At 37.7% G+C, this 10,538-nt stretch overlaps 1 protein-coding gene across 2 annotated transcripts in view; it reads left to right on the top strand.

Moving 5' to 3' along the window:
* The window catches only part of FREM2 (FRAS1 related extracellular matrix 2), a 158,967-nt gene that overhangs the window by 70,657 nt on the left and 77,772 nt on the right, over positions 1 to 10,538 (top strand). For both annotated transcript variants that reach the window (XR_003434791.1, XM_027116453.1), the window contains exon 4: positions 6,405 to 6,635. Coding sequence is in view for 1 of the 2 variants with exons in the window: in XM_027116453.1 (XP_026972254.1) it covers positions 6,405 to 6,635 (231 nt within the window). In the remaining variant the exon portion in view is untranslated. The remainder of the gene's footprint in view (positions 1 to 6,404; positions 6,636 to 10,538) is intronic.

Genomic DNA, 10,538 nt, shown 5'->3' with positions numbered 1-10,538 from the left:
AAAAAAAAAAAAAAAAAAAAAAAAAAAAATTTAGTTTTTTGTTCTAGTTTTAAAACTTAGGGAGATACTGACAATTAAAGGTTCTTTACTAAAGAAACATGCCAGAAGTTTAGTGCTGAGGCTAAATCAAAGAGACAAAGGCTGAAAAAATAGGAAGTATGTAATCAAAATATATACCTCTTCAAATCTCCTACCTACATATGATATTTCTCTGATATAAAATAACTTTACAAAATGACAGTAATAGCTCATAAATTAAAATAACTTAAGTGTCACTAGATCTTAGAATAGGCTTAGGCAAATCTGTAATTTATAAGATAAAATCCTGCTGAAATATAAATTTATGAAGGCTACTTTAATACTAAGTAAACAAAAAACTGTTCAGTGATCTATTAGACATTGAAGTGTAATTTACTATCTGTTTGTTGCATTTGAATGCTCTGGTAGGTCACTAAAAGTTTCAAAAACCCTAACACTACATAAGAGCACTACGTAAAAGATAAATGTTGTAACTTTTCTTCCCAACAGTAAGGTGTTAAATACTAATCCTTTTCTGCTGCCTTACCCTTTTAAATAAAATCAACAAGGACCTACTGAATAGCATAGGGAACTCTATATGGGAAAAGAATCTGAAAAAGTTTGGATATATGTATATGTATAACTGAATCACTTTGCTGTACACCTGAAACTAACACAACATTATAAATCAACCATACTCCAATATAAAATAAAATTTTTTTTAAAAAGAGTCAAAAGCAAATGAGTAAACCTTTTTTCATCTCCAAGCTCACATTCAATTTCATGTAAACATAAAATAGAGAAAAGTAGGTATATTAGTCATTTTAAACAGTAATATAATCAGCACAAAATATTTGGCATGGTGATGAAAAATAATAGCACCCCAGGTGATTATATTATTTTTGGTACCGTGTGTTATGTAGACATCTAGGCTGATAGAATTTTCATGCAGTGAAAGAGATTTCATTGTGAGTATCAACTAAGGTAAGAATCTAGGAAAATGTTGGCAAAATAAAAAGCTGATAACCCTGTGTTTGTTTCCAAAATGATTATTTGAAATTTTACTGGTCCATGAAATTCAAAAGCCTTAAACAGTAGATCCCTATCAACACACACACACACACACACACAAACACACACACACACGCATATTCTACACACCATACTTTTGCTGTGAACTCTATTCCCACCCACCTGCCATGATTTCCACTGATGCTGGGATGCTGGATATTAAGTATCCCTTATTTCCAAAATGCTTTTTTGTTTTTTAACTTTAGATGAGGGTTTTTCACTTTATGCTTTACTGACCCCTCAAGGCTCCTCTGGCTTCAGGGGTGCGGGTCCACCTGCACACCCATCTGGCAGCTCTGCTTTTATCATCTTTATTTGCCTGTGCCTCTTTGTAAGCGGTCATTTACAATCTGTGTTTAACCTTCTAAAGCACAGTGAATGCTCTTATTGCCCTCAAAGAGGCATGTTCTTTCTGCTCACACACATGTGCCCTTCAGATCAGGAATTTGAGTCTGCCTTACGTATTGTCAGTCAGAGATGCACCTTAACTGTGCTTTGTGCTTGAAAATGTAGCAGATAATTCACAGGGAAAGTAATAACTAAAAGACAGAGCAGCTTAGCAGTTCTTAAGGATGTTTTCATCTATTTGCGTTTTACCTAAATTCCCACTCCTAGTGAGTATATTTAGTTATTCACTGACATACGGCCCCTTGATAGCAATGGGAAAGTTAATGGTTGAAAAATATTTTTAAAACTATCTTTTCAGATTTTTCTCTCTGTTGCCATTTTTTAAGCTGAATGCTAAAATATTGAACGAGCCTCCTTTTTTCTCCCGAAGTTATTTTTTCAATGAACTATTATTTCCTTCAGGCGTGGAGATCATTCATAATTCTAAAAAGGCTCTATACTGCTACTTGGTTAACCTCACAAGGTTACTTAGTAACCCAGGGTGATAGAAAGTTGGAAAGACTTCTGTGTGTGGCCCATACCCATCAATCATTGAAGATGGTAGTAGAATTCATGCTAGGACTGGGAATGGAAAAGTCAGGTTAAAGCAAAGGGTAGCCCTGTAGAAGTTCTGCAAGGGCTGTGTTTCATATTACTGTTCCCCTACAACCTCCAATTTCATGTATGGAGGTTTAAAATTAGTTCGTATTATAGCTAAAGACAGAATATCATTTACCTTCAGGCACACAGTTAATCATGTATTTTGTATATGTATTTTCTCAGAGATAATTGTTGATTTTATAACCATTTTAACCCCTTAATAAATTAAATATGTATTTGCATCTCACAAAAAAATTTCAATTTCAAAGATCTTATTGCTCCTGGTTACTGAACACGCATTAAACGCAAGATATTCCACTAAGCACATTAAGTACTTTACCCATCTCTTTTACTCTTTACAATCTTTTTTATTTTTTTTAAATTTTTAAAATAAATTTATTTATTTATTTTTGGCTGAGTTGGATCTTTTTTGCTGCACACGGGCTTTCTCCAGTTGCGGCGAGCAGGGGCTACTCTTCATTGCGGTGCACAGGTTTCTCATTGCGGTGGCTTCTCTTGTTGCGGAGCACAGGCTCTAGGCGTGCGGGTTTCAGTAGTTGTGGCTCGCGGGCTCAGTAGTTGTGGCTCACGGGCTCTAGAGCACAGGCTCAGTAGTTGTGGTGCGCGGGCTTAGTTGCTCCGCGGCATGTGAGATCTTCCCGGACCAGGGCTCGAACCTGTGTCCCCTGCACTGTCAGGTGGATTCTTAACCACTGCACCAACAGGGAAGCCCTCTTTTATTCACTGACTCAACTAGTATTTTCTTGAGTGCTTGTTATGTGCCAGACACTGTGTTAGGTAATGGACTGTGAGGTGATAATAATGATAGCTAATTTATTGAGTTATTATTACAGGCCAGCCCTGGTTCTCAACACCTTACATAGTCAACCCCAAGAAAAGTGGGTCATTGTATCCCCCGTTATACAGGTAAGGAAACAGAAAGGTTGTCATATCCCCAAAGTTACATAGCTACTAAGGCCAGAAGTGAGATTTGGCTCCAGGGCAGATTCTCTTAACTACCACCCCACAGCACTTCTTAAATCCTCTGCAACTGAGGAAGTTAACTTGCCTATGATTTCATAGCCGCCATGTGGCAGAGGTAGGACTGAAGTCTAACCTCTCATTCCAAAGTACCTTGCTTAACCCCCATACCATTCTTCCATGCCACAGGAAAAGATGCAATTGTAGTTTCATTTAGTAAATCAAAGTAATATGTTTTGTTTAATAATTATCTTTGAAAAAAGAAGCATAAATTTAAGCCCAGTTTATAAGCCTTTTAATTTCCAGAATTCTTTTTCCCCAATATAATAATATTTTTGTAATATGTATGGTTTACTAGCTGAATATTTGTATCTCCAAGGAAGAGCAAAATTTTCGAACATTGAGTGTGCGACTGTCTTGTCTACCAAGTAGACAAGTATGAACTAATCTGTCTCCTTCACAATCTATACACCATTTCTTCATCCTTTATTAAAATTGGGCACCTATGTAAGAGTGCCTTGTGGAGGTATGATGTATTTAGTATGTATCTACCCACCCTCAGATCTTAATGCACATAAGACTTACATGGGGATCTTGCTAAAATGTTGGTTCTGATTGAATAGGTCTGGGATAGGGTTTGAAATTCTGCATTTCTAACAAGCGTCCAGATCTGGTCCATGCTGCTGACCCATGGACCACACTTTTAGTAACAAGGTAGACTAGCCCTGCACTTAGAATAGGTACTATGTGTTAATTATGAAAAGGGAATCTTTATTTTTGACCCCAAGTAAATTTAATATTCCATCATGGTCTTGTTGTACCTTTTAAAAAAGATGACATGCCCTTCATTGTTTTCTCATGTTTGAGAAACATACCAAACAGTTTAAGACAATCTTTTTCATAGAATAGAACTGCATTCCTCTTCACCTGACGAATCAATGATATTGTCTATTTATACTTCACATTCAGTTGGGAATCTCTTTCAAAATCCACCACAAAATTACAGAAACAACTGAGATTTGGCTCTGCAACTTATTTTTTATTTAGGTTGGATGATTTGATTATCAGTTAGAAGTATGACTAGTTGGAACTAGTGGACACTCCTTGTATTATACGGAGTCCTTTTGGTTTTTCACTGCCTTTTGAATCTCCAGGAAAATAACGCATTGTTGATGAAACAAAACAAATCGGAAAAGTGGGCAGTAGCTATCAGAGTCCAAATAATAGATTCTTTTGCTGGTCGTACCACTGGGGATAAATGGGTCAATGAGCCGCGTGTGTGCTGGAACCTCAGAGAGAATGATTCCTTTCATCATCACCTTGGCAGTGAATTGTGGTGGATCCAAGAGGTGTTGACAGCCACTCTGTGAGCATTAGGAACCAGAGAGCTGACAGGAAGTCTGCAATGCTCAACAAGATACGTAGTGCTGAAATTCCTGGTTCTGTGCCCTTTTTTCTCTTGCCATTCAGTAAATTATGCTTCACCTCCTATTGAAAAAAAGGAATATTTCTGAGATCTATAAGACAGAAATAGTTTAGTGAAATATTTATCTTCATCTTCCTTTTAAGATGAAATAGTCAGTGATATATTCAGATGAAGAAATAAATATTCAAATTAATCTTGCAGGGTGGGGTGAATTGGGAGATTGGGATTGACATATATACACTGTTGATTCTAGGTATAAAATAGATAACTAATGAGAACCTGAAAAAAAACCCAAATAAATCTTGCATAAGCACCACAGGACAGAGGTTTTATCTGTTCTGTCTGGCTCATAGTAGGCACCCAATGAACATTTGTGATTGAATGGATCTTACTTGGTCCAGTTTCATTTCTAGTTTGAAGAACAAAAGGGCATTTTCTGAAAATAAGATAATTTTTTTCAGTTAAGTGAGAAATGGTACAAAGAATTTATTTTCAGACTTTTTAATTCTAATAGGCACAAGATTTTATTTTTCTCTTTTTAAATCTTTCTACCAAATTCTCTGAAAATGCCAATATTTTTGTTTTTTGTTTTTTTACATCTTTATTGGAGTATAATTGCTTTACAATGGTGCGTTAGTTTCTGCTTTATAACAAAGTGAATCACTTACACATATACATATGTTCCCATAGCTCTTCCCTCTTGCGTCTCCCTCCCCCCCACCCTCCTATCCCACCCCTCTAGGTGGTCACAAAGCACCAAGCTGATCTCCCTGTGCTATGCGGCTGCTTCCCACTAGCTATCTACCTTACATTTGGTAGTGTATATATGTCCATGCCACTTTCTCACTTTGTCACAGCTTACCCTTCCCCCTCCCCATATCCTCAAGTCCATTCTCTAGTAGGTCTGTGTCTTTATTCCTGTCTTACCCCTAGGTTCTTCATGACATTTTTTTTTTGAAAATGCCAATGTTTAAAGGAATATATTTGAAAATTATTCCATTAATTTGTATCATTAAGAGGTTCTGATCAGTACTTGAAAATATACTAGAACAAATACTAACTGCAATTTTGTAATTTTTCTATGATGTTGAATTTGTTGACTCTTACTCATTGCTTTATAGATCATACATCTTATGATTTGAGTATGTGGCATAGTAATGGCAAATAAAGATGCTCTTGTAATGTACTTAGAGACTCAGGGATCCTTTAACCTTCCCAGCTAACTGAAATGGACCTTGAGTGAACCAACAGAGTACTGCTCATAATAACCATATATACTTAGCTCTCCAATTCTCTTCGCATGGCTTCGTGGAATTCTGGAATGCTCCACAAAGAAAAACCTGGCAATAGTCATGTTGACAAACACTGAATTAGATTTTTTAAGGGTCCTAGTTCCATTAAATGTTTAGAGAATATTATAATTTTTTATTATCATGCTTGGCCATTTACAGCTCAGATTATCAAAGAATTCTTTGACTCACAGAGTCTCTTGCTGGCTTATATTTTCTAGTTAGAGAATTTTTCTGAAGTTTTTAAAATATAACACATGCAATACAACCCATGCAAAAAAGTAAATGTGAAGAGTTTTTAGATCGTACGAATTTGTGGGTGTGAGACTATTTCAGAATGTGAGCATCGATTTCCTCGGTCCTGTTTTACAAGTGGTTCTAACACAAACTTAGCTCAAAGAATATATAGCAAAACCATAATGGGGCAAGAGTAGAACAGAATCATGGACTGCTTAACACCTACAGTAGAACACTTTTACTGTAAGACCCATACCCAATTATCCATCTCATGGAATCAAGGCAGGATTTACTTTGCACTGCAGGATACAGTGACACACAAAAAGTTAACAAGGAAAGCCTTAATAACCTAGTTGAAAATGAAACAAAGGAAATGATATTGTGTTTCTGTGAAGGTATTGGCTCAAGAGATGGGACTGCAAAAAAAGACAAAGACTTCAAGGGCAAAGCACAGAAACAAGTGCAGTTCAACCCAGGCCAGACCCGGGCCACGTGGAGAGTGCGGATCCTGAGTGATGGGGAACATGAACGGGCCGAGACCTTCCAGGTGGTTCTCTCAGAGCCCGTGCTGGCTGCCCTGGAATTCCCTGCAGTGACCACAGTGGAGATCGTGGACCCAGGAGACGGTAAGAGCTACCATCAACTCAGTGGTGGTGTCACTGTTGGGTTTTTATGACAAAACACCTTATAAAGGAGGTTTTAAATTCAATGTTTGGATTTTCCATAGAGAGAACTTTCTAGATGAATGGTTCAGTATTCTCAGATATGCTGATGGGAGAGAGAACCCAAAAATTAATGAAAGGAAGGGATATTTTTTCAAGTCAATGAACTACAAATACACCTAGGATTATCAATATGTTCTTTCTCTTATTATAATTTTATCCTTCAGAACCGACGTCACTCATCTCAGTTTTCTAGAATTATTTCATGACTTTTTAAAGTCTTTTAAATGTGTTTTAAAATGTCCTTTAAACAAATGCTTTAAGAATTAGACCATTTGGGGATTAATTTGTTCTCCATATAACACTTTATTCAAATTTCTTCATATATTCACCAGCCAAAACTTTTCATTCTGCCATATGTTTCCACATTTGTTACATAATACCCACCAACCCACCCCCTCTCCTTGGTGAAAAATACCTTGCATCATTGCTCTTAATTTCTATTAGATCATGTTTTCTTGTCAATGCACACCCTTAGCTGATGTTGGTTAAAGTGAACCTCACTGATTTGAGTGTAAATTGACCTTTCCCTCCCCTGCCACACTCCTCCAGTCCTGACTTGTCTCGGTGCAGCCAGGAAAAAAAAAAAAGGTTGAATTGGCCTTTTGAGGGCTGGCATTTATACAAAGCTTGGTGAGCCTCTCTAAAGCTGAAATCCTGTCAGAAGACAGACGTGACTTTCTTTTAAACCGCCAGCCTATTTATTTCGTTAGTCAGAAAACTTTTAAATGTTCTGTGAAGATACAATCTACCGAGTACGTGAAACGGAGACATATGTGGAAATCTCTGGGTTTAACAACTGAGCATAATTAAGGAGAGAGGACAAGAGAACCGGAGCTCCGGCTCTATTTGTTTAACTAACACGTCTGCCTTTAGTTGCCTATGAACTTCAGTTATGTTTATCATTTCCGTTAAAGAACAGGACGGAAATGTTAATTAGCATTTAATTACATTTAATTTTATCTGCATTATCTAGGAATAAACAATTAAATTTTCTTCTAGTCCTGAGTTTGGGGTAAGTGCTAGCATGATAAAGCTTTTCTCTCTTTTGAACAAGCCCATGACAGCTTTAATACATATAAACTGGCCCATTAGTTACAGTTTGTTTGAAGCCATTTCTTGATGTTTTATTTGCCCATTGGTATAATTGCCATACCTGACCTCAGGAATAGGACACTTAAACTCATTTGTGCCTTCCTATTTATAAGCCCAGAGTGACACACAATACTCCCTACCCATAATAAGTCTGAGAAGTGGGATTTTAAAAACAATTACACACAATATACACACACACACACACACACACACACACACACACTCCATATATAATCTATACTCTTGAAGGCTACCTAATTAAAATTTGCCACAATTTTATTTTATGTAATGGTCACCTGAGTTGTCTTGGCATTTTCTAGATGAAGTTCAGCCCTATTCATCCCAGGCCATGATCGTCCCTATGATGGCTGACAAGTGTTCTGGTACAGCAGATGCCTAATATAGTCCATGTCTTGTTGAACATCAGCGGTCTTGAAATGACAAGACATGGGTTTGTTTCACAACTCTACAATTTATAGTTGTATGAGATCTAACATCGAATCAAATGGCTTTTATGAAGATTTAGTTTCCTAATGCACACAACAAGGAAAATTAATTATTCTCATGTTGCAGCATTCTTATGAAAGAGTTCCATACAACATAAAGCAAAATACAAATATTGTTGTTATTTCTAATAGCATAAATACAATGTTAGATTTTTTGTTGTTGTTTATTTTTTGCCATTTATATATATTGTCTATTATTTTCAATGTTAGATTTCATATTAAGAGACTAAATAACCTTTTTTCTTTCCACAAAGGATCACTTTCCCAACCATTTCAAAATTTTGATTATTTCTTTCTACACTTGCTTGTAACTCTTCACGTGTGAATTCACTAGCTCTAGGAACCATTGTGCCTGTAAGCTCTCCCTCTGCTGCATATTAACTCTAGGACATGTTATGAGATTTTTTTTTTGCATGTATTAAAAATGTATCCAGCTCACACTTCTGCTGGGGACAGCACTGTGTATTGGGGATGCAAAGATAATAGGATACAGTCCCTTCTATCAAAGAGCATATGGTCTGACAGGAAACAGAGCCCTGTAGATAAGTTATGGCGGCAGAATGTGATGTAGTATCAACACAACAGAGAATGAACAGAGTGTTACGGGAACAAGAGGGGGAATAATCAACTCTGCTTTATCTTAGGCTGGGAACTGCTTTTACTTATTAGCCAGTTTATATAAACACATGCAAGTACACACTTGTGCCAGTACTTACCAGTAACTGGTACTGATAACGATAATAACTGAAATTCATCGAGCACCTGCCGTGTGCCAGACAGTGTACTTAACACATTATATACATTCTTTCATTCACTCCTTTACCTCACTGCCTTTCAGTCATACGTACCGTTTAACTTGATGTTTATAGGATGCTCTCAATTTCACATGAGACAAATTTTAGAACATTTGTTCCCAAATTTTATGACAAAAAAACTTACGAACATAACCTTTCTACACACACACACACATATACATCCATCCATCATGGATCCTCACATGTTCATAATTACACTCTTATAATACTCTCCCTCGATTTATGTTTTTAAATTACACAGTCATGGCTCAGGTAAAGCCTTTTAATGACTATGACTTTATTCAATAAATGAGTATCTACGTCTACCGCAAAAATAACAAACACCCTTAGGTGCTTATTTACTTAACTCGACTCAACACTCAGTGCCCATATGGGTGCTCTGTAATGCTTCTCCTGCCTCCAGATGTCTGTGACTCTCTGATTGGGCACCATGGCTCTGTCTATAATCAATAAAGTTGACTCCTGTCTAAAGATTGGTGCAGTCGTTGTCTTTTCCTGCATCATCTATGCAAGAGTGCAGCCTGACTGGAGGAGCAGACACCAGTGAGAGCCTGGTGCAAGTGCACCCCATCCCCCTCCCTCACAGCCCTGGACTGGCCATGGGTAGAATGGAACCAAAGCTCCCAAATGGCCACACACAGATCTCACAGCTGTGCTGGGACCTGCCCCTGCCCATCCGGGAGGGGCCCCCCGAGCGCAGTTCAGCTATCAGATGGGGCTTCGGAAGCCCACATTTTTGTCCAGAACAGACTTATTTTGTTGCATAAAAGTGGAGACTGAAAAGGAGCTTTTGGTACTATTCAACAGAATGCTGTTGGAGCACAGAGAGGGAATACAGCGTTCTGCCACGATTATGGAAATCAGTAACTTCCTAGGCAGATGGGTTTAGTCATTGATTAAGTAAATCAGTAAATTCAATTTCCTCATCAATTGAAGCCTGGGGTACAAAGAGAAAAACTAAAATAAGCAGAGAACAGACTGCGGAGCAGAGAGGTAAGCCTCTCTGTGTCGCACCCCCTACGCCTCCAGGTGTTTCTGCAGCCTCAGGGTGCACACCCGTGGAAAATCTGCTACTGTTATGAGTTTTACCTCTCTCCTTCATCCTCCTCTGTCACTTTGCTGTCCTCCCTTGTTTCACTTTGATTCCACAATCTCCATCTTTTGCATATGCCCATAGAAAGTTCCAGCTGGGAGGGGTTTTTAAGTGCATGAAATGTTTAACTCCTTTTCTGGATGAGGAACCCAAGAAATTGGGCCACCTGTTAGCCTCTGCCTAAGTCAACCACTTGAAAGCTGTTTTATTTGGTTTTCTTTTAGAATCGGCAGAGATGGGTGAAATTACATTTCATTTCAGGGGATGGGCACTCCTCTGCGAAATTCCATTGAATGGT

The sequence above is a fragment of the Aethalodelphis obliquidens genome, unplaced genomic scaffold (genome assembly GCF_003676395.1).
Source record: "Aethalodelphis obliquidens isolate GAN/ISIS:26980383/991018 unplaced genomic scaffold, ASM367639v1 scaffold16, whole genome shotgun sequence".
Classification (NCBI taxonomy): domain Eukaryota; kingdom Metazoa; phylum Chordata; class Mammalia; order Artiodactyla; family Delphinidae; genus Aethalodelphis; species Aethalodelphis obliquidens.
This window is presented reverse-complemented; position numbering and strand designations above follow the sequence as displayed.